The sequence below is a fragment of the Trichomycterus rosablanca genome, chromosome 14, assembly GCF_030014385.1.
Source record: "Trichomycterus rosablanca isolate fTriRos1 chromosome 14, fTriRos1.hap1, whole genome shotgun sequence".
Lineage (NCBI taxonomy): Eukaryota > Metazoa > Chordata > Actinopteri > Siluriformes > Trichomycteridae > Trichomycterus > Trichomycterus rosablanca.
In genome coordinates, this window is record NC_086001.1 from 832501 (window position 1) to 857597 (window position 25097).

Consider the following 25097-nt stretch of genomic DNA (forward strand, 5'->3'; position numbering starts at 1 on the left):
CTCTCAGATGTTCCACGTGAAGATGAGCTGAAGACGTTTGTAGGATTTTATAACCCTAATAAAGTGGACGGTGTGTGTGTAGGGATTTTTAAAAATCAGGCACAAGCTCGTCTAGCATTCTGTACGATAAGACGTAAGGAAAGGGAAACGTATAAAATAATAAAATAATAAAAGATCCGGCCGTATTTGTGACCCCGGGTGCAGCTATAGACAGTGACGGTTAGTGTTCTCCTCCGAGTGTGTTCAGCTCGCTACGAGTTAAAAGCTGGCAACTGAGTACAACTAGCATCGCTCAAACAGTCCGTAATAAAAAACGTCCCCACCTAGCATCAATGTCCATCAAAAGCATTCGAACCTGCTTCGTTTCCTGGCCGCTGGGCTAATTTACAAGGGCGGCATCGAGGCTCTGGAGGGTCTCGGGCCGCCGGGTCGTGGCCGGCACCTCAGCACTGCAGTTTGCGGATGCTGCGGGCGAAGCGTTTGAAGTCTTGGTCCTTCTGCCAGCGCTTCAGGGACGTGATGACCAGTTCCCCGTCCTGTTTCTGACCCATCACCAGGTAGCTGGTGCTGATGTCGCTCATCTCCTCGCACATGCAGTCGGGACTGTCGCGGATCCACAGCGGCGTCCGGCGCAGGTCGCGCTCCGTCACGTCGTTGGGCTTGTAGATGATCCTGCTCTTGGCCTCGGGGATGATCTTGGTGTTGCCGTCGATGTACAAGATCTCCTTCACCCGCATCTTCAGAGCTGGAACACAGAGAGAGGAGATCAGCTGGGTGGGGTGGTGGTGTGAATATTGGCAACAGTTTGGGGAAGGACCAATCCTGTTCTAGAATGGCTGAACCTCTGACGTAACAAATGCCCTTTTGTACTAGTAATCAGAAGGTTGCTGGTTCAAGCCCCACCACCACCACCAAGTTCCCTCTGTTCAACCCTCAGTTGCTCTAATTGTATTCAACGATAATTTGTAAGTTAGTTTGGATAAAAGCCTCAAAGTTGAACGAATTAATAAATAAATGCACAAATAAATACATAAATAAATAAATTTAATTAATTAATAAATGGTTTTGATAAAAGCCTCAAAATTCATAAATAAAACCAATAAACAAATTAATAAATAAATGCACAAATCAATACATAAATAATTAAATACATAAATAATTAAATATATAAATAAATGTAATTAATCAATAAATGGTTTGGATAAAAGCCCTAAAATTTATATATAAATTTAATTAATGGATTAATAAATAAATGCACAAATAATTAAATACATTAATAAATAAATTTAATGAATTAATGAATGGTTTGGTTTTGATAAAAGCCTTAAAATTTACAAGTAAAATAAATGCACAAATGAATAAATAAATAAATAAATAAATAAATAAATACATGCAATGAATTAATGACTGATTTGGTTTGTATAAAAGCTTTAAAATTCATAAATAAATCCAATTAAATAATTAATAAAAAAAATGCACAAATTAATACATAAATAGTTAAATATATAAAAAATAAATTAAATTAATTAATTAGTATTTTTGAGGTTTATCAGGTTTGAATAAAAGAATAAAATAAATAAAACTAATTGACGAATTAATAAATAAATTTGCAAATCAATACATAAATAATTAAAAACATAAATAAATACATTCAAGAAATTAATAAATAGTTTAAATAAAAGCCTCATAATTAATAAAAAAAACAAATTAACTAATTAATAAATAAATAATTAAATACATAAATTAATAAATTTAATAACTTAATAAATGGTTTGGATAAAAAGCTTTAAAATGTATAAATAAAACAAATAAACGAATTAATAAATAAATGCACAAATTAATATATAAATAAATAATTTTAATGAATTAATAAATGGTTTGGATAAATGCAAATGAAGGACTGAATGAATGACTGAATGAGTACAAATTCCATCAGACACAGTTGAAAATCTCATGACAAGACTTCTTATAACAGCGGAGGCTCCGTAATAACACTCAGGGTTTGCTCAGGTGATCGTGTTAGATGTTCTTATATTTTTATTTTTGCATTACTTTAATGTTTTATATTTTTTGCGCTACATGGACGTGTTTGTGTGTGATGCTTGTGATAATTGTGACTTGCTGCTGTGACGCTGCAATTTAGTAATTAATTAAGTAATCAATCAATCAATCAATCGATATCGTGCATCACAGGTGAACGTTCGGTGTGTTTAGTCGTTCACTTGATCATTAACGAGATAATTTAGTGTGATACGAGGTGTAAACATGCAGGGAATTTTATATTTATATGATATTATTTACCAAAATCGTTCCTGCACAGACTGTCCACGATCTCATTCTCATCCTCCGGCTTCACCCGACAGGCGTCACACACCTTCATCACTGCACAGGAAACAAAGGGAACAGGTCACATCCAACAACAACAACAACAACAACAAACCAAAAATCCACTGAGTTTAAAAATCAGTAGTTTTACAGCACTGGCTGATTTTGGAGGCTTTAAACCAAACATTCAGGATAATAAAGCTGATCTGATCAGGGCTGTTTCAGCTGATCGTGTATTTTGGAGCTCATCGTGAACTCAGGACTCACTTTAGATCAGAGACTAAATGCACTTGTTGGCCCCCGGGGGCCAGAGGGAGCAGAAGTGGCTCATGAAGGGGTCACAGAACATGTTTAGTGAAAACTGGGACAACCGACCTCACACTTCACTACTTATTCCAAACTGTACAAGAACAGCGATGAACCTGCCTGTCAGTAAATTCACTGACACTTTTATGACCTCATAAATGAATAAATAAAAATAAAATAAAATGAATTAAGGAATACAAACATACATAAATAAACTAATATTATTAACTAATTAACTAATAAATAAAAATGAATGAATTACTAAAACAAATGGACAAATTAATTAATAACTGCACTAATCAACAAATCAGTACATACTTAATCAAACAAAACACACTAATAAATAAAGAAAATGAATTAATGAATAAATAAATAAAAATTAAGAAATAAACGAATGAATTTATAAATGTAGAAAAAATAAATAAATGCAATTAAGGAAAATATTAATAAATAAAACAAATGAATGAATTAATAAGTAAATGCACAAATCACTACATAAATAATTAAATGCATGAATAAATAAATTAAATGAAATAATGAATAAATAAAATTAATTAAAATAATCAAATATTTTTTTAAAGTAATACATTTATAAATAAAACGAATAAAATAATTAGTAAATAAATGCACAAATCAACTCATAAATAATTAAATAAAATACACATAAAATTAGGAAATCAATAAATGAATGCATAAATAAAATACATTAATGAATAAATAAATAAATTATTAAACAAATAAAATGACTATTAAATACATTAATTAATACATAAATGAATGAATAAATAACATAATTTATAAATCAAATGAATAAAGTAATATATTAACAAATTAATAAATGAATGAACGAAATAAATAAATCCATAAACAATAAATTAAGTAATTAATTAATAAATGAATGAACGAGTTAAATAAATAATAAAATAAATAAAATAAATAAAATAAATAAAATAAATAAAATAAATAAAATAAATAAAATACCTCCGTTGCTCTCCGGCTCGGTGCCGGTGCTGTTGCTCTCATGCTCGTGCTCGTGCTCGTGCTCGCTCGCGGCCGGCGGGATGCAGAGCTCGGGCTCCTGAGGGAAGCGCGCGCACTCCAGCATGTCGGGCCAAGGGAAGCCGAAGGCGGCCATGACTGGCGCGCACGCGCTCTTCACGCCCTCGCAGAGCGCGCGGCACGGCCGTATGGGCTCGTGCACGTCCTCGAGGCACACGGGCGCGAAGAGCGCGCACAGGAAGCGGCGCGTGTCGGCGTGGCAGCGCTTCTGCACGAGCGGCACCCAGGCGGCCGCCTGCTGCGTCACCTCGCTCAGGGTCTCGTGGCCCAGCAGGTTGGGCAGGCGCATGCGCTCGTACTCGATGCCGCGGCAGAGGCGCAGCGACGGCGGGATGGGTCGGCAGCTCGTGCGGCTCTGCGGCTGCGGGAAGAGCGCCGACGGATCCAGCATGAACACGCCGAGCGCGCCGTGCAGCGTGCAGCACAGCAGCACCGCGACCAGGACCGCGCACATCGTGCACACTTGGAGAGAGACGCTCGGTGGTGAAGCTGCTGCTGCTGGTGGTTTTGGTGAAGCTGCTGGTGGACTGAAGCTTGTACCTATGCGCTCTCTGAGAGGGGTGCTGTGTTTTTGGGAGAGGAACGGGGAGGGGCACCGAGCACGCCCCCACCGATCACTGTCCCCCCGGGGCTTCTGCACTCAACTCTTACCCTCTACACCATCTCACTTAAAACTTACAGTTAGATCAGCCAATCCACCCTCCGCATGTACTGGGAGTCGGGAATAGATCCACACCATCCCATGGAGAACATACCAAACTCTGGACACACGGTCACCGGATGCCAATGTCAAACCCAAGTCTCCCGGATCCTAATCCTAATAATAATAAAAATAATGTATTGGGAGTGGGCAAAGATCCACACCATCCTAGGGAGAACATACCAAACTCTGAACAGACTGTGATTACCAATGAAACTGATGATGAGTGATGGACCTGCCTGTCATTAAACTCACTGACACATCAATGAACTCATTAAATAAATAAATGAATTAATTAAATTAAAAATGAATAAATAAAACGAATAGAATAAATTAATTAATCAATTAAATTATTTATTAAATAAATAACTAAAGTAATTATAAAAAAAACAAGCGGACAATTAATTAATAAATGCACTAATTACCAAATCACGACATAAATAATTAAATAAAACACACGAATAAATAAAATAAATGAATGAGTAAATAAATAAAAAAAGTGAAATAAATAAACAAATAAAATTAATTAAAGAATAAATATATAAAATAAAGGCATTTTTTATTAAACAAATTAATAAACAAATTAACAGATCAATACATAAATAATTGAATACATTAATAAACAAATTAAGTGATTTAATGAATAAAAATTTATGAATATAAATAAATAAATAATATAAATACATTCATTAAACGAATGAACGAATTAATAAATAAATGCACAAATCCACAAATCAGTGCATAAATAATTAAATAAAATACATGTATTAAATAAACCTATTGGGAGCCATTCTATGGAGAACATGCCAAACTCCGAACAGACTGTGATTGAATGCTAATGTCAAACCCAAGTCTTTCAGATCCTGATGATCAATAATAATAATAATAACCAATTATCTTCAGTAATATCTCATCTTCAGTAGCCACTGTGTCCTGATCAGGGTGGCTGTGGGTCCAGCATCACTTGGAAACTCTAGGCACTCACTTACACTCACTCACACCCAGTCTGTGAGAAGTTTGGCATGTTCTCTGTGGGTTTTCTACAGGTATTTTTGCCTTAATCACCTCTCAAAGAACAACTCAATACTACAGGATGTCCAAAAAGATAACTATCAGGCGTCCATATACTTTTAGTCCTACATACTGTAGTAGGTAAATGTTTTTGAGTGAAAATTATTAAAGAATATTTTTCATATTTTTGATTCTGTAAAATAGACGTGACTCAAATATCCAGATACACAATGTAGCCAAAAGTGTTTGGACGCCTGACCGTGAGCTTGTCGGACGTCCCGTTACAAGACAAAAATGATCTTAATTATTATTATTGTATAATTATTATTAAAACAGAGTGACGGTCGTCTGAGAAACTTCTCACAAGACTTTGGAGTGTGTCTGTGGGAATTTGTGCCCACATTCAGTCAGTACGGCCGGGCGCTGATTGATCAGTGGATGTTCCGGTTCATCCCAGAGCTGCTGAGTAGTCATGCAGTCATGCTGGAACAGGAATGGACCTTCCCTAAACTGTTGCTGCAAAGTTGGAAGCGATTAATGAACCAATTTCCATTGATATGACATTTCAGCATTTAGCAGACACCTTTATTATAAGCGACGTACAGTACTGTGACAGTATATTACCTAAGCAACTGAGGGTTAAGGGCCTTGCTTAAGGGCCCAACAGTGGCAACCTGGCAGTGGTGGGGCTTGAACCAGCGACCTTCTGATTACTAGTCCAGTACCTTAACCACTAGGCTACAACTTACCGCAGAAACACACATATTCAGTAATTATAAGGGGTGTCCTGATACTTTTGTCCGTACAGTGTATTTAAAGGGTCAGTGTGTATGGACAATCTCATAAGTGAATACATGGTATTGTTTCTTACCCCAAATACCCCCCCCTACAAAAAAGCCCTCCCCTCTTGTCCCGATACCATCTATCATCATTAGGGTGAAATATATGGTGTCTGTGTGAGCGCCTGCAGTGGGCTGTAACTCGACCCCTTCTGTAAGTGTGTGTTTCTCTACCATTCATATATATAAAACTCCCATGAGCCCCAGAGCAGGGGCAACTTTTTGGACATGCACCCACCTTTTCCTGCAATGTTCCTCACCCTCTGCACTTTGAAGCTTCATGAGCTTACCAGAGACGTTCCAATTCGTCCCAAAGGTGTTCATCTGGGTTGAGATGACTCTCCAAAGCAAACTCAGATCCTGCTTTGTGCACGTCATGACAGCAACCTTGCCTAAACTGTTGGCACAAAGTTGGAAGAACCCCAAAGCCTGTGCAGTGCAGTCATGTGTCATCACTGTGTCATCTGGACTGTGAAACATGGTGGTGGTGGCATCATGCTATAAATGGGTAAGAATTTATAGAAGGATGCAGTCGAACGTCTTTCAGTGTGACAGTGACCTAAAGCATGCACCCAAAACAACACTTCAACACCCGAGAGGCTTCAGGGCGAGTCTCAGAACGTCCCGGAGTGTCCCAGCCAAAGTCCAGACATAAACCCCACGGAACATCGGGTCAGATTGGATCCTCGCCATCCGGTCTGACGGAGTTTGAGAGAATCTGCTATGAATAATGGGATAAACTGCCCAAATCCAATTGAATCTATATGGTTGATTCGATTCACCTGTTAGCAATGGGCGTAATCAAAAATACACACACAACGTCTCAATAAGGAACTTTTTCTCCCAGTTTAGTCATAGCCAGTTCCTCTTCCTCAGCTGGAGACCCCGATGGCGTACGAGGAGGGTATATTCTCCTGACACGCCCTCCCTCAGACACAACCCCTTCTTATTCGCTTGTACTTCAGTGGATCATGCGCTTATCTCCACGTTCCTCCACTTCTGTACAGGCGCCTTAGGATACTAACCAGGGTCCTTACACAGTGTCCAAGACCACGCCCACTTTTTTTAGTCCTGTCTTTTTCCACCCAGCAGACTAGTGGCTGATTTTGTCTGCTGCACTGTCTGCACTGTTAATTGTGTCCGCTAGGGAGCGCCCAGTTGACCGGTAGCAGAGCTGAGATTTAAACTCAGGGAGTCCAGAAACCCAGCACTGGTGTGCTAGTGGAATATCCCTAGAATATATCAAAATTCTTTCTTAAATGTACAATGAGTACATTTAGTTTCCGCAACTAACTAAGGAGTTTCTGGCTTTGGAGACAAATCCTAACTTCATGGTTCCTAAAAGCAAATTTGCTTTGTGAGTTCAAATCTCAGCTCTGCTATCATCCGTCCGGGCTCCGACACGGACACTGGTCTGTTTTTTTTAAGGGAGGGAGGGTTGTAAGGAGTCCTCATAACTGCTGCAGTTACTCCCTCTGCTGGCTGATCAGTGACGCTGCACAGAGACGGGGGATAACGGAGATCAGTGCGTGACTCTCCGTGCACGCTACGGATAAAATAATTCGTTGCATCATGAGCAGGTACTCGTAGAAAGAACTCGTGGAACCTGGTATAAACCACCACTGACAGAACCTGAGAAGTGTGGGAACCCACAGGTCTAAAAACCCCGGGGGACGAAAAGGGAGTCCTGTGGGAGCAGGGTCAGGACGAGGACTCGTCTCTCATCGTTCATTTATTCATCCCAATCCTGAGCAGGTCTGGACACGAACGCCTGACTGGTGCTTCAGTGCAAGCCCAGAAGCTACACGCCTCCCATTACCCATGAGCGCTCCCGTTTCAGGATGATTTACTTCTGAATACGCTCGGTTCGTCTTTTTGATGGTTGTACCTTAAAGTCTCTTCCTGTCTCTCTTTCTGATTCATAAATCTGCAGGTATTAATTCATCTCTTCACCTCAGGCAGGTACCCGGCGATATCAACGCTGCCGTATTAGCATGGCTGGATATGAAGGGACCGGGGCACATATTTGGGTTCGGAACACTTACCATATAGAAGCACTTTGTAGTTCTACAATTACTGACTGTAGTCCATCTGTTTAGCTCCTTTCACCCTGTTCTTCAATGGTCAGGACCCCCACAGAGCAGGTATTATTTAGGTGGTGGATCATTCTCAGCACTGCAGTGACACTGACATGGTGGTGGTGTGTTAGTGTGTGTTGTGCTGGTATGAGTGGATCAGACACAGCAGCGCTGCTGGAGTTTTTAAATACCATGTCCACTCACTGTCCACTCTATTAGACACTCCTACCTAGTCGGTCCACCTTGTAGATGTAAAGTCAGAGACGATCGCTCATCTATTGCTGCTGTTTGAGTCGGTCATCTTCTAGACCTTCATCAGTGCTCACAGGACGCTGCCCACGGGGTGCTGTTGGCTGGATATTTTTGGTTGGTGGACTATTCTCAGTCCAGCAGTGACAGTGAGGTGTTTAAAAACTCCAGCAGCGCCGCTGTGTCTGATCCACTCATCCCAGAAGAACACACACTAACACACCACCACCTACTGGGTGGAGCTTTGGACTATTAATCGGAAGCTTGTTGGTTCAAATCCAGGCTCTGCTTTGCAGCCATTGTTGGGCCCTTGAGCAAGGCCCTTACTCTGTCTGCTCCAGGGGTGCCGTACCCTGCGCTCTGAAAAGAATGTGCGTATGTATATATGACAAATAAAGGCCTTCTATAGATATTAGAAGGTTCCCCTGCACTAGACGTGTTCTTGTGGGACTCAGTCTCGCACATGGAGAGTCACGCACTGATCTCTGTTAAATCCAGTCTCTGTCCCAGTGCTGTGCCATCGATCAGCCAGCAGAGAGCGTAACTGCAATCCCGACCTAACGGACGAGCCTGGGCTGCTTCCAGTATGGTGGAGTCCAGTAAACTAACGTGTATGTTAAAGAATTCGCAAATCACACCAGATCTTAGTGTGATTAAAGAACATATGAAACTACAGCCACGATGCATGGGTAAGACCACCTATCCGAACTTCAGAATTTTGTGACACGTTTGAGTCCCGCAATCACCTACTTCTGCCACCTTGGTGCCCACAAGCTCCTTCGTCTGCTGTTTCGTGTCCGACGAGGTCCTACTTTTGTCAGTCGGAAGCCCACAGGGTCCAGAGGCCGATATGGTACTGAACTTACCGTGGTAAATCACTACAGCAGCTCAGACAGGCCTGAAGCAGCAGAAGCGGCAGGATCGTTTTTTCCTCGTGCTTTCGTGTTGCGGCCTGTGTTCATCGTTCCACTCCATCGTCTAAACCATTAAAACATATCAGAAGCTGTTTTCTGGGCGTGGCACCATTTAACGGCTGTACATCGATTTATTTCACAGATGATGAGCCAGACGTTTGTGGTGCGGGATGATGGAGGAGCTGAAGATCACAGAGAGAGCGTTCGGGTGTCTGGAGGTGTTGCGTAATTCGGGGATTTCTGAGTCTGACTGAACTCTTGTAAATCACCGCAGCCCCCGGAGCTAGCTCGACGTTAGCCTGCCTGTTCGGATAAGGCGGCGTATTGTTTGCTAACTGCGATGGAACGTTCTGCTATTGAACCTAGATGTTGGCGCAGCGATCTGGAATGCCATCCTTTCTGACAGCTGCTTATTAAACGTTTAAGAACGGGTACGCCTTGATTATAAGCTTTATGTAACGTTTATGCAGTCAGCGCCGCTCTTATGTAAACACATCGCGCCTGAACGATGGCGCTAATAACCACCCAGCGTCTTTAATTAGCCTTTATGAGGAATCAGCAATTTGGTTTTTATACAGTACATTCATTTTATCATCTTCAGGGCAGTTGTAGTCTAGCGGTTAAGGTACTGGACTAGTAATCTAAAGGTCGCTGGTTCAAGCCCCACTGCTGCCACGTTGCTGCTGTTGGGCCCTTGAGTCATCACAGTGTTTGATCAATTTTCCTCTCAACTTGGTCATATCCGACTCCCCGATGGTGACCTAGGAGGGTCGTGACTAACACACGTCCCCTTCGACATGTGTCCAGTACTGACCGCTTCTTGTCACCTGCACCAGGGTTCATATGGGGCTCAGTCTCACACATGGAGAGTCATGCACCGATCTCCGTTATCGTCCATCCCAGTGCAGTGACATCGATCAGCCAGCAGAGGGCGTAACTGCAATCCTGACCTGACGCACGAGCCGATCGTTGTCCATATAGGTGCCCAGCCTGCTGGTAGCAGACCTGAGATTCAAACTCATAACCTTGAGCATCACCTGCTGATACTTTTTTGAGGCATTTAGCAGAAGCTTTTATAGGGCAACTGTAGCTTAGTGATTAAGGTACTGGACTAGTAATCTAAAAGTCACTGGTTCAAGACCCACCACTGCTAGGTTGTCATTGTTGGGCCCTTTAGCGAGGCCCTTAACTCTCAATTACTCAGACTGTATACTGTCACAGTACTGTAGGTCACGTTGGATAAAAGCATCATTTAAATACCAAAAATGTAAATCATCACAGTTGTTGATCAGTTTTCCTCTCAATCTGTCATATCCGACTCCCCGATGGTGACCCAGGAGGGTCGTGACTAACACACGCCCCCTCCGACATGTGTCCAGTACTGACCGCTTCTTTTCACCTGCAACAGGGTTCATATGGGGCTCAGTCTCACACATGGCGAGTCACACAGTGATCTCTGTTATCTCTGTGCAGTACAATCGATCAACCAGCAGAGGGCGTAACTGCAATCCTGACCTAATGCACAAGCTGTTCGTTGTCTGTATAGGTGCCCGGCCTGCTGGTAGCAGAGCTGAGATTCAAACTCATAACCTTGAGCGTCACCTGCTGATGAGCCTTGCTCAGGGGTCCAACAGTGGCAACTTGGCAACCTTAACCACTGAGCTACCACTGCCCTATATTTTTATTGGTCCTGCCATCATGAGAAATGTACACATCGTGTCTCTTCTCTTTTCCATCACTGGAACCAGGACCGTGATTCCAGGGTAAGTCATAGAGTCGGGTCATCCCCCCGGGGCGAGTGCTCGGATGTCGTGAGGGTCGTAAGTTCGGAGCGCTCGTTAAAGACAGCTTAGCCTCTGGCTTTCACGCTCGTAGTGTTTCCTGCCGTGAAGCGCCAGTTATACGGTTTCGGCTCTCTGTAAGGTGATAGTGCGCCGTCACAAGACACCTCTCATCAGGAATTTGTGCTCTCCGGGACGTCTGTGCCCTGACCACGCCCTGTTTGTGGATACGAGAGGGGCAGAAGGTGGTACGCATGTAGCGCCGCTTTATTCCCAACGCTGGTTGATGAAGGACGTTCACACACTGTCTTTTATACTGGAAAATATAATAATGGTGACTGAGTAGTTAGGGTAGTGGACTAAGAATCAGAAGGTTGCTGGTTTAAGCCCCATATCTGGCAAGCTGCTACTGTTGGACCCCCAAGCAAGGCCCCCAATGCTTAATAAATGCTGAATAAAGACGTGCTAAATGCTGTAAATATAAAAGCGCTGGACGTGGTAGGTGGCGGAATCACCGGGCGCAATGCAGCAACATATTCTGGTTGGCATACTCCATCGTTGGGAGTCAGCCACCAACAGTGGCCTAACAGTGGCAGCTTGGCAGCAGTGGGGCTTGAACCAGCAACCTTCTGATTACTAGTCCAATACTTTAACCCCTAAGCTAGCACTTTTGAAAACGATGGACAGGACGCCCATCCATCCTTGGGTCTCAGACACCCTCCTTTCCAGACTTTTCCAATCGTGTCTGTATATAGATGCCCAACTGGCCGATAGCACCCCTTGGGATTCAAACCCTGGCTTCCAGAGGTAATGGGTTGGCATTATTTACCAGCGTGCCACCCAAGCGCCACAATACAATAAAGTCAGTTGGGCAAAAAATGTTAAACAGTGGCAACTTGGTGGTGGTGAGACTTAAACTGGCAACCTTCTGATTACTAGTCCAGTACTTTAACCCCTAAGCTACCACTGGCACACTTTTAAGAAATGAGTTTTCAGAAATGGGGTTCATAAATGATTTAGGTGAGTTTGATGTGGAAGAACGTTCGACCTCGACCGTCCAGGACCTCTGGGATGAATTGCAGCGTCGATGTAGTGCCAGGTCTTTCCTGCCCAGCGTCGGTGCCAGCATTAGTTCCAGTGCCCGACCTCACTAATGCGGCTAACAGGATCGAAATCCTTCAGTCATGCTCCGAACTGCTCTGAAAGCTTTCCAGAAGAGTCGAGGCTGGAGACTTGCTGAGGAGAAACAACAACGTCATGTTGAGGTTGACGTCTGGTTGCTGTACCTCGTTTTTAACCGCGTGTTTGAAGACATTCTTCAGGTGTGATCGATGGACGTCTTAAAGACGGACCACCGTGTGGAAGGATTTAGGATATCTGATCATTCTTCACACTTCTGTCTGACCAAGACTCCAGGTTCCTTCTCTAGACTTCACTTATGGTCGCAAACACCCAGAAGTTTCCTATTAGTTCCCTCAGGAGAAACAAGAGCCGGTCCTGCAGCTAGAACATCTGTACCAGACCAAACCTCTCTTCCACCATCACGCTCTCCCCACTATTTTTTATAGAGATTAGCAGGTCACGCCACTGTCATACCCGATTAGAGAATGTGTGTTTAATTGGACCGGCTTGACGTTGGAACCCAGAGGGAGGTCTCCGAGAGATCAAACCGCTCGAGCGCCTTCAGCTTTTATGTCTCGGCATCAAAGTCATGCGCTCATTTCTTCCAACCTGCCGCCTTTAACTGTGAACACGCCCGCTAGCCACGACGTTCTCGTTCACTGTATGCTAAATCTAGCATTATTTATTAACCCTGTTAGGATCTTACAGCTTTTTAAACACTTGATTCTGCAGGGCTCGTCTTAAGACATGTTTACTTGGGACAGAGGATCGTAATAAGTCTGTAAAACCTGCTCCATTTACATTTGTGGCATTTAGCGGACACGTTTTGAGCAATTGAGGGTTAAGGGCCTCACTCAGGGGCCCAGCAGTGGAAACTTAGTGGTGATGTTCCTAGAACCGGCAACCTTCTGATTACTAGTCCAGTACTTTACCCTCTGAGCTACCACTGCACCAAAAGCAAGAAGGACCGGCTGACGTTTTGGATGTCTAAGATGTTCGATTATCTCGTTTTGACCTGACCATACTGGTTAAAGTGGTTAAGCTGCTCACACTGGTGGTTAACCTGGTCAAGATCTGCTAAACCATGAGCACAGACCAGCTAAACCACAGAAATAACCAGCTTGGTTGACCATTACAAGCTGGTCATCAAGATTTACATTTGTTGCATCCAGCAGACGCTTTTGTCCAAAACTGAATACCATGCAAGCAACTGAAGGTTAAGGGCCTTGCTCAGGGGCCCAACAGTGTCGTGGTAGTGAGGATTGACCAGGGAACCTTCTGCTCATTGGTCCAGTAGTGTAACCACTGAGCTACCACTAAGATGGTGACCATCACAAGCTGGTCATCAAGATTTACATTTGTGACATTTAGCAGACGCTTTTGTTTAACTGAAGATTAAGGGCCTTGCTCAGGGGCCCAACACTGACAATGTGGTGGTAGTGAGGATTGACTCAGGAACTTTCTGCTCATTGGTCCAATAGCGTAACCACTGAGCTACCACTAAGATGGTGACCATTACAAGCTGGTCATCAAGATTGACGCTTTTGTCCAAAATTGAATACCATGCAAGCAACTGAAGGTTAAGGGCCTTGCTCAGGGGCCCAACAGTGTGGTAGTAATGAGGATTGACCCAGGAACTTTCTGCTCGCTGGTCCAATAGCGTAACCACTGAGCTACCACTAATATGGCCAATCCACCTCCTGCATCAAAACCAGGTCCTCAGGACTCGTGTTGCTGTATAGAAACATGAAATAAATGACAGAATAAAAATAAAACTACTTTCTAGCTCTCATTGTTTTTTTAATCCGGCCCAAAACTTCCTGATCTGTCACTAAATCGAACCCGCCCGCATCGACAACTCCCGACCAGCCAAATCCTGAGGCGAAGGAGTCTCGCTAATGACTCTGACCTCTGACCCGTGCATCTCAGCGCTCATAAAGCTAGACCGAAGCCCGAGGTGATCCAGGGCAGAAAGGATGTCCAGGCTTTTTTTTTTTCCCTCTTTAAACCATGTTGATGATTTTCATCCCACAGAGACGAATATTAATCCCTGCCTCTCAGCTAAAGATGTTATTTAATAAAGGTTTGGATGGAATAGAAGTAGACACCACATGGTTCTGATGATTTGTTCCTCCTGCTCGCTCACGTCTCGATTCTCTGAGCTCGATACGGTTCGGTTCTTCAGAAGAAATAAAAAACTACAGATGCTTAAAAAAATCCTCGCTGACATACGGCGTCAAGAAACGACCGACGTCTGCATGAGTTTACCCGCAGATGAAGTCTGTATGGACAAAAGTATCGGGACACCACTTCTAATGACGGTTGCTAACAGATGTAATAAATTAGTGATGTACACTCCAACAACAGCAGCTCCGCAGCATGAGCGAGCTTTATAAAGACAGTTTAAAGAAATCACGAGTGTTTGAGCAAAGCGCCGGCCTCTGGGCGCTCAGCAGACACTTTTGGATTCCACCTGAGCATCCGCATCTCCATGACATGGAGGACTTGCTCGTGTTTTACGGGTGGCGGCCAGCACTCGGTGCCATAGAGGGCCACTGGGCGGACGACGGTCTTGTATATTTTGGCCTTAAGATGGTCGGGCATATGGCGGTCGCAGGGCACCCCTGTGACTTGGCGCCACCTCAGCCATGCCGCGTCGACCCGGGCTCGGGCATTGGGAAGGGTGTTGCCATCGCTGCTGATGATGGAGCCAAGATGAAACGGGACGTCTGACGAGCTCACGGTCGGGTGTCCAGATACTTTTGATCATATAGCATCCAACAAGTGTGACTTTGTTAGAGAAGTGGTTTCCTTCATGGTTTTTCTTCTCCAAACATCCAAATTAGCTTCATTTTTGTCTTGTTTGGAACTAACATGAAAATATTTCAGTTGTTTTGACTTCCATCCAAAACAACTGCACAGGAACTCTTCTGGAGCTCTTTTAGGGTGACAAATGGGTTCTATTTCCCTCCCTGACTGAGCTCTTGAACTTTAGGAAAGTTCAAGGTTGTGTCAAGGTTCTTCCATGTCAAAATTATGGGGGCCGCCGAGGTCCTGGACCCTTAGAGCCTTTATTGATATTGTTTATATTGTTGCCTTGCCCTGATCTATGGCTCTCAACGATCCGACGGTTGAGATCCTAAGATAGTTCCTTGGAGTTCAGGGTTTGGTTCAGGGTTTGGAGTAGTTAGACTAAGTGGTAACACCAACCCCATTTAGCACAGGTCTCCGAGTGACCCGAATGACCCCTGGCATTCCAGAGAGCGAGTTTGTGAGTAAATAAAGCAGCTGGTATCTGCAGGAGCTTGTGCAGGGCTGGAAAAACACACCAGACCAACGACCTGGAACCGCATGGAGCAATTCAGACACTCACCCAATCCCTTACCCGGTCCCTTACCCAGTCCTTCACCCAGTCCCTCACCCAAACTCTCACTCAGTCCCTCACCCAGTCCCTCACTGAGTCCTTTACCCATTCCCTTACCGAGTCTTTCACCCAGTCCCTCAATCTAAATCTCCTCAATCTTCCAAATCCTGTTATCTACAGGAATTTGTACAGGGCTGGAAAAACACATCAGTCCAACGACTTGGAACTGTATGAAGCAAGCCAGACACTCACCCAGTCCCTCACCCAGTCACTCACTCACACACTCACCCAGTCACTAACCCAGTCACTCACTCACACACTCACCCAGTCACTTCCCCAATCACTCCAGTCCCTCACCTAGACACTCACCTAGACACTAAAACACTCCTTCAACCAGTCCCTCACACGCCCAGTCCCTCACACACCCTCTCTCAGACACTTACCCAGTCCATCACCCAGTCTCTCATCCAGACCCTCACGCACTCCCTTACCCAGCCCCTCACCCAGTCCCTCGTCCAGTCCCTCGTCCAGTCCCTCACGCACTCCCTTACCCAGCCCCTCACCCAGTCCCTCGTCCAGTCCCTCGTCCAGTCCCTCACCCAGTCCCTTACCCAGTCCCTCGTCCAGTCCCTCACCCAGTCCCTCAACCAGACACTCACGCACTCCCTTACCCAGCCCCTCACCCAGTCCCTCGTCCAGTCCCTCACCCAGTCCCTCAACCAGACACTCACTCCAGTCCTTCACCCAATCCCTCACCTAGACACTCACCCACTCCCTTACCCACTCCCTTACCCAGTCCCTCACCCGGTCCCTCACCCAGTCCCTCACTCACCCAATCCCGCACTCCGGTCTCTTACTCAGTCCCTCACCCAGTCACTCCGCAAATACTCCATCATTCACAACATGATACTATCAAAATATAAGCTAGCATGCCAGCAAACATAACCCATTCATCATAGTGCTGTGTTTATTCTAGCCAGATGTTCTCCACAGTTCTCCACTGTTCAGTGTCGTGGTTGGTGCTGGATGTTGGATGTCAACAGCTGGAATCACACTCCAGCTCAGATGAATGGAAATGCATTAACATTAAGCCCTGAACGCACAGTTTACACACAATCGTGAGGAACACTTTCAGTTATTTCTGCAACTGTTCTTTGTGTGTTTCTGTCTGCTGGAAATACTTCATGTAGACATTTGGAGGACAATTTAATTCCAAGAATGTGGACACAATTGAAGATTAAAGGCACAACAATGACTAACTGCTAGTGTCTTTACCACTGAGCCACCACAATGACAGTATAGAACTTTAAACAAAGTTACTGACTCTATATTTTGGACTCAGAAGAACTTAAAGTTAACATTTTAATGGACAAAGAAGTTTGAGTTCTAATCATTCGGTTACAGGCCTGTTTGGGTGCTTAGCAGACACTACTGAATGTATCTGAGGGAGGGAAGGTCCAATAAAGCTCTTCCTCATTGCTTTTTACTCCTGCTGTTTGCTTTGCGTCCCATTTGGTGTTCCACTACTCGTGTTTACACCTCAACTGGCAAGCAGGAGTTGCTGTGCTGAGACTCAAACTTGGATCTCCCTTGTGACGGGCAGCGCCAAGGTCAGGACTTTAGTTTTATGGTTTAAGCCTGATCTATACTCGGAGAAGAACTTTCCAGAACCCTTAAAGCTTAAAATCTAAATTCTCATCTCTCTTCAGCATCGCTGTAGTCCGTAGATGGTTTCAATATTTGGGAAATTCTTGGCTTGTACTGAAACATCCTGTTCCTTAAGTTCCTGCTCTGCTCCTTTAATAACCTCTCGCGTTCTGGTTTGCTTTGTTTACAGAATTATCGTCTCCGTTTACCAGAAACACGCTGGAGCTGAATTCAGTTTTTTATTGTCAATATTTCCTCTCATGAGAGAGGAATGAAGAGTTATTAACAGTTTATCCATTAGATCCATCGGGCTCAGCAGAACCACCAAAGGGTTCAAAATAAATGACATTACATGAACAAAAGTATCGGGACCCACTTTTTCCATCAGGTTTTGAAGACAATTGCGACCAAGTTGCCACAGGCTTACACGCTTCCAACCACATCTTCACTCTGGACGGTGGTGGATTCTTACAGAGTGCTTTAATACCAGTGGAACACCCTATACTCCACCTCCACCACTCATACAGGCACCGCCTGACTGACAATGGGGTAAATGTAACACTGCACATTACGGGCATTTTGCTGGCTGTTGAGGTTAAATCTTAGCAGTGCTATCGACCTGGCCGGGGGTTTACCGAGCGCAGTTTGGCGTGTCTGAGGGAGGGAAGTTCGGACAGATTTTTCGACTCCTGTCTGGCCAATACGCTGGCACGAGTGGTGGAGGAACACACAGAGATCACAGTGGCCGCCTGTGAGAATTCACCTCCATCAGAGAGGGCAGGTGCTAGTCTGCAGCTCTGGTATGTGGGTGGTGCAAACAGAAGAGGAATCAGGGGAAGGACAGAAAAGGATAAAACTGCAGGACTTTGTGAAGATTGTTTATTTTCAGCTGATTTTGAGTCTGGATGTTTTGGGTCATTTTAAACTCTAAAGTAAATAAAAAGCTAATTCTGTAAATAAAAAAAGGACAAAAAGGTAACGCTTATGCAAAGCAGTGCATGTGAAACTCATTTTAAATAAAATCTGATTATTTTCCATTCTTTGAAAATACTAAATCTGTCCTAAATTAAACCCTCGTTTTATTCTTTTATTCTTTCATTTAGTCACATCGTCAAGATCTGCAGCAGATTATAAATAAATATTTCTTATATAAGATCACATCTGAGGAACTAGAGGTCATACGGACACCACCAGCCATTTTTAGTTTAGTTTATTTAGACAATAAGTATGTGGACACCACTCCTAATTATCGGCTTGAGACTTGTTTGGCCACCTATTGCTAACACGTCTATAAATTCAATAATACGCATCCAACTTTGTGGCAACAGTTTGGAGAAGGTGTGAAGGAACTCCAGTGACTTGCATAGATCTCTGAATGTAATCTAAATAAACACATTTGGGATGAACTGAGACGTCATGTGAAAGGTAGACCTTCTGGTCCAAAATTAGTGTTTTTTTTTGACTGAACAGACCCAAGTTCTCACCAAGGAACTCTGGAAAAGGCGTTTCCAGAAGGGTGGAGGCTGAAAAGCTGCCTTTGGTTCTACAAAGAGATGTAAGCTCCCGGGTTCGAATATCGGCTCTGCAACACGTCGGCCCTCTAGCAGACACAATTGGCCTCCAGTCTGCTGGGTGGGAAAGACCGGACTAAGGGGTGGGTTGGGTTATCAACGCTGTCTAAGGACCTTGGTTGCCCAGGGTGCCTGTACAGAAAGGACGCAGGAAAGGGTGCAGAGATCAGGGCTTGGCTCTCCGTACGCAAATCCACTGAAGTATAGGGTGAACAAGAAGGAACTGGTGGACTGTGCACACGTGTGGACTGTGTTAGTCCAATATACACCCTGCTTGGACGCCATCGGGGTCCCCAGCAGTGACAAAGCAGCAAGGTACCCTGCACTGCCCCACTAGAGTAGATTCACTTGGATTCTTGGGGGAAAATGAGTAAATATGAAAGCTAACCACACTACACGACTTCAGACTTGACTCTGGATGCTAAAACTTTATAAACAAAAACATTTGCTCTTGTTTACTGCTAACAGTCGGCTCTAAATCTGCATCAGTGGAATAACTTGACCCCGCTGTACCACGTCCATGACCTTCTGACGGAGGTCTGGTTCTTCATTTAGACCCTGTGTGTTTATCCCCTCGTGACCTCTGTCACTCACACCCAGGGTAAGTGTGGTAAATCGGACCATTTGATCCCGGGGTTGCTGCGAGCTGTAAATCAACACCTCGTCGTCCTTGACTGCATCCCTGTAGGATCAGCAGTGGGTTTTTAAATCCCAGTACGGCTGCAGTGGTGTAGAGCTTCACCACTACTGTTTCCTTTTGTTCCTCTGCTGTGTGTGAAACCTAAACCTGTCTGGTGCGGCCCTGACCCTCCCAAAACTGGTTTTAAAGGAGGAAAAGTAGCAAACTCACTGTCCATTTTATCAGCTCCACTTACCATATAGAAGCACTTTGTAGTTCTACAATTACTGACTGTAGTCCAGCTGTTTCTCTACATGCTTTGTTACCCCCTTTCATGCTGTTCTTCAATGGTCAGGACCCCCACAGGACCCCCACAGAGCAGGTATTATTTAGGTGGTGGATGATTCTCAGCACTGCAGTGACACTGACATGGTGGTGGTGTGTTAGTGTGTGTTGTGCTGGTGTGAGTGGATCAGACACAGCAGCGCTGCTGGAGTTTTTAAACACCTCACTGTCACTGCTGGACTGAGAATAGTCCACCGACCAAAAACATCCAGCCAACAGCGCCCCGTGGGCAGCGTCCTGTGACCACTGATGAAGGTCTAGAAGATGACCGACTCAAACAGCAGCAATAGATGAGCGATCGTCTCTGACTTTACATCTACAAGGTGGACCGACTAGGTAGGAGTGTCTAATAGAGTGGACAGTGAGTGGACACGGTATTTAAAAACTCCAGCAGCGCTGCTGTGTCTGATCCACTCATACCAGCACAACACACACTAACACACCACCACCATGTCAGTGTCACTGCAGTGCTGAGAATCATCCACCACCTAAATAATACCTGCTCTGTGGGGGTCCTGTGGGGGTCCTGACCATTGAAGAACAGCATGAAAGGGGGTAACAAAGCATGTAGAGAAACAGATGGACTACAGTCAGTAATTGTAGTACTACAAAGTGCTTCTATATGGTCAGTGGAGCTGATAAAATGGACAGTGAGTGTAGAAATAAGGAGGTGGTTTTAATGTTATGGCTGATCGGTGTATGCAGAAAGTGCTTTCCTTTTCTTTCAGTTACGACCTCTGCTGGCTGATTGATGGTGCCTGCGCAGAGTCGAGGAATAATGCTGATCAGGGTGTGGCTCTCCGTACACGAAGCTGATCCGCATATGAACTCGCTTCATGCAGGTGAAAAGATGCAGTCGGTACTGCACACGTGTCGGAGGGGGCGTGTGTCAGTTGCAAAGGATACTTGGGGGGAAAAATCAGAGTATAAAGTTAATTTTAAACAAACCCCACTTCTAAAAGTTGGGTCATTTATTAAAATTAGTATCTGTATAGTATTTTGAACTTTTCTGAAATGGGGTTTGAATCTGGGTTTCAGTCGACTGGGGTTTTTCTTCTTATTTGAGTTTAATGGTGGTAGTTTGCACATATATTGTATGTGTACGGTGGTATGGAGGCCCAGCAGGTAGTGTGGGTGCCACACAGCAACATGATTCCTGTGAACCTGGATTGGATCTTCGTGTCTGGTCGATTACATTTAAAGATTTTGGCTGGTTTTCCATATCCGTATGGGTTTCCGAAGGGTGACCTCTTAAAAATTTGTCCAGGGTGGATTGGTGGATCTAGATTTACATCTTTGGCATTTAGCAGACGCTCAGAGCTCCCACAGTAAACGTTTCCTACTCTAGTTTAGGTAAACAACAATCCAAGAACACAGATCTGCTGAAACCCTGTCAGAACCAAAGGTTTATTCATTTTTAAATAAATAAACTGCTATAGAAGGTTACTATGTGCTTGTTAGATGTTAGACTCAGATGTTTGAGCAGACGGTGGAAATTCGTTCCACCACTTGCTGGTACTGGTACAGAAAAGAGCCTTGATGAGTGTCTTCCTTTAGTTCTGCTTTAGATCGCTTATTGGTGTGACTGGGTCAGTGAGTGATTTAAAAGATGCCCAGTAATGGACTGGTGACCAATCCTGAAGGTTCTGAGCGGCTCTGGGCGTACAGTGCTTTTAATTAGAATGAAGTGGGTAGTGAGAATGAATAAACGGATGAATAAATAAACATTGTGGACTTCAGACTCCTTTTCTCGTTGGATTCTGTGTAGTTTTATGTTTCCATATTTATGTGGACAGGGCACCAGACATTCCCCAGCTCGAGTTTTCCTGCTACACATCTGAAAACCATAGAGCGGGCGCTCCACGTGCTTTTGATTAGGCCCGTAGTGAACGGCAGGCTCCGAGAAGGCTTCAGCCCTCCGCCGCCATCAATCCACGTGAGAACTGATGCAGATTTACGGAGCTTGGCCCCAGACCTGACGACTACACGCACCGCACACGAGCGCAACGCTTACAACGGAGCCGAGGAATTGAATCCAGTCGCCGCGTGACCGTAATCAAAGGTTCTCCGTCGTCGTTACGGAGGAAGCTCGTTCGTCCAGGGTTTATGGCAGCGCGGCTACAAAGAGTCTGGAATAACCATGAAGCTTTGATTCTGTATGATTAAATCTGGTCGGTGCTGCAGATTTATTATTACGTTTCATCTTTAAAATCATCGTGGTGCTTACAAACTTCAGCTTATTAACATTACATAACATCCACTAACTATGTGACCATAAGTATGTGGACACCTGACCATGAGCTTGCTGGACATGCTAGTTTAAAGACATTGGCATTTTTATAGGTTCGCTCCCCTATTTGAGGAACAGACCCTGGTTTGAGACTCAGCTGCACCACCAGCCTACATGACAGTGGTGGTGCTTGAACCAGTGACTTTTCAGTTACTAGACCAGTACCTTAACCACTAGGCTATACATCTGTCCTCTAGTATTTACATTTTCGGTATTTAGCGGACACTTTTATCCAAAGCGACTAACAGTACTGTGACAGTATACAGTCTAAGCAATTGATGATTAAGGGCCTTGCTCAAGGGCCCAACAGTGCCAACCTGCCAGTGGTGGGGCTTAAACCAGCGACCTTTCAATGACTAAACCAGTACCTTAACTGCAAGGCTACATCTGCTCTATAATGTAGACATTTTTGGTATTTAGCGGACACTTTTATCCAAACTGACGCACAGTACTGTGACAGTATACAGTCTAAACAATTGGGGGTTAAGGGCCTTGCTCAAGGGCCCCAACAGTGCCAACCTGGCCGTGGTGGGGCTTGAACCAGTGACCTTTCAGTTACTAGACCAGTACCTTAACCACTAGGCTACGTTGCCATTTTTCGTTTGATCAGTAGTTTGGGGAAAGCTGCTCATTTGGTGCATCTTGATGTCCTGAGATTTGCGACAACATACAGAGCAGTTGCCAGTTTCTTCATCCATATTCATCCAACTGTCTGCATTAAATACATTCATAACCACGACGGTCTCTCTGTCCTCAAGAGAAACACAACCAATACATTGTGGAATCCTCATACTGGTGGAGGAGAACTGGTCGACCTTTTCCTCTTCCACACCACTCAGCGTAGCCACAGCGTAGCACGGCCACAGAAGTACGAGTGACAGCGTTGTGAACTGTCAGGTCGGCTTTACTGACCGGTGATGTAAAGATGGGATATAAGACAGAAATACGCTCTCTCCTGTAGTCTGAAGATCGGCTGATTTATTCATTATAATTTAGCTGAAGATTTTTGAGTTGGAACCCTGGAGCACATCTGTGGTAGATTTGACTCCACTCGGCTCAGATAAATAACAGAGCCCGGACTTTAGATGAGGAACGTTTCTCTGTTCACTGTCTCTCAGCACCACTGTGGAGCTCAAAATAAACCCTCATCATCTGCTCATAAATCACTGCATTCCATAACTCTTCCATTCCAAGAGTATTTGGGCACAACATGGGTACAGAGTCAAAAAAACATGACTTGCTTCTAACATGTAGAGCTTTTTACTTTTGGTTGTTGTTACGAGTGAATGGGTGAGTAAGTGAGTGAGTGAGTGAGTGAGTGAGTGAGTGAGTGAGTGAGTAAGTGAGTGAGTGAGTGAGTGAGTGAGTACATTTGTGACTTAGTGAGTTACCTAATGAGTGTTTTGGTAAGTTGATGAGTAGGTGAGTTGGTAAAGGAATTCCACAATGGATTGGTTGTGTTTTTCCTGAGGACAGAGAGCCCCACCACTGCCAGGTTGGCACTGTTGGGCCCTTGAGCAAGGCCCTCAACCCTCAATTGCTTAGACTGTATACTGTCACAGTACTGTAAGTCACTTTGGATCAAAGTGTCCGCTAAATACCAAAAATGTCAACGTAAACTGTCAATATTACAGGGCAGGTGTAGCCTAGTGGTTAAGGTACTGGTCTAGTCATTGAAAGGTCGCTGGTTCAAGCCCCACCACTGCCAGGTTGGCACTGTTGGGCCCTTGAGCAAGGCCCTTAACTCTTATTTGCTTAGACTGTATGCTGTCCCAGTACTGCAAATCACTTTGGATAAAATGTCTACATTATAGAGCAGATGTAGCCTTGTGGTTAAGGTACTGGTCTAGTCATTGAAAGGTCGCTGGTTCAAGCCCCACCACTGCCAGGTTGGCACTGTTGGGCCCTTGAGCAAGGCCCTCAACCCTCAATTGCTTAGACTGTATACTGTCACAGTACTGTAAGTCACTTTGGATAAAAGTGTCCGCTAAATACCAAAAATGTCAACGTAAACTGTCGATATTATAGGGCAGATGTAGCTTACTGGTTAAGGTACTGGTCTAGTCATTGAAAGGTCGCTGGTTCAAGCTCCACCACTGCCAGGTTGGCACTGTTGGGCCATTGAGCAAGGCCCTTAACCCATAAAAGTGTCTGCTAAATGCTGCAAATGTAAATCATTGGAGTCAGGGTGCATCACTACAGTACTGGCGAAACAGACTGGTATGGGGGTAATTCTGCCTGGGGGTAATTCTGTTTGGTGCCAAGCTTTCTACCAAGCTAAATTGGATAAACCCCAACCACCTGACCCAACTAAGTCCTGGAAGGTAAGGTTTTGTGTACGTGTACATAAATGGAAGGTGTTTCAGTGATCAGCTTGTGATATTTTATTAATTGATTCATTTAATCCTCTTCTGTAGGGTTCTGTTTGGTTCGGTGCTCGTCCCAGGACACTGAGAGCTACACCCTACGCAGGGAATTGCACACTGACTAGGAGTGACCAATACTGGTATATTTTGGAAAGGTATGGGGACCCCCCAGGTCCCAGGAGCTGAGCAACAATGACACTACATAGGCCTAGGTGCTAGGCCAGGGTACTGCCTTCAAACCATCTTCCTTATGCTGACCAGTCATTTCCACTGCCATGGTCCAAACCGCATATGCACAAACATGAATTGGTAATAAGTACATGGACATGTTAGAAAGAGGTTGTTGGACATGAGCGTTGATGTGGTTTCCTCGTCACTGCAGCAATAACAGCCTTCACTCTTTTGGATTTGTAATGCCGCCCACAGAGTCAAAACAGCATTTGTGAGACGATATAGACGCTCCAGTTTGGTTGAGCTCTGTGCACCATCAACAAACAGGGGCACCATCATG

The 25097-nt window shown here is 44.4% G+C and overlaps 1 protein-coding gene across 1 annotated transcript in view; it reads right to left on the minus strand.

The window, feature by feature from the left end:
* The window catches only part of sfrp2 (secreted frizzled-related protein 2), a 4524-nt gene extending 380 nt beyond the window's left edge, over positions 1-4144 (minus strand). Inside the window, exons 1-3 of the mRNA XM_063009134.1 lie at positions 3613-4144; positions 2302-2382; positions 1-745 (exon numbers count right to left, since the gene is read on the minus strand). The exon at positions 1-745 is cut by the window's left edge and continues 380 nt beyond it. Coding sequence (XP_062865204.1) covers positions 444-745; positions 2302-2382; positions 3613-4144 — 915 coding nt within the window. The 3' untranslated portion in view covers positions 1-443. The remainder of the gene's footprint in view (positions 746-2301; positions 2383-3612) is intronic.
* Between the last annotated feature and the right edge of the window lie 20953 nt (positions 4145-25097).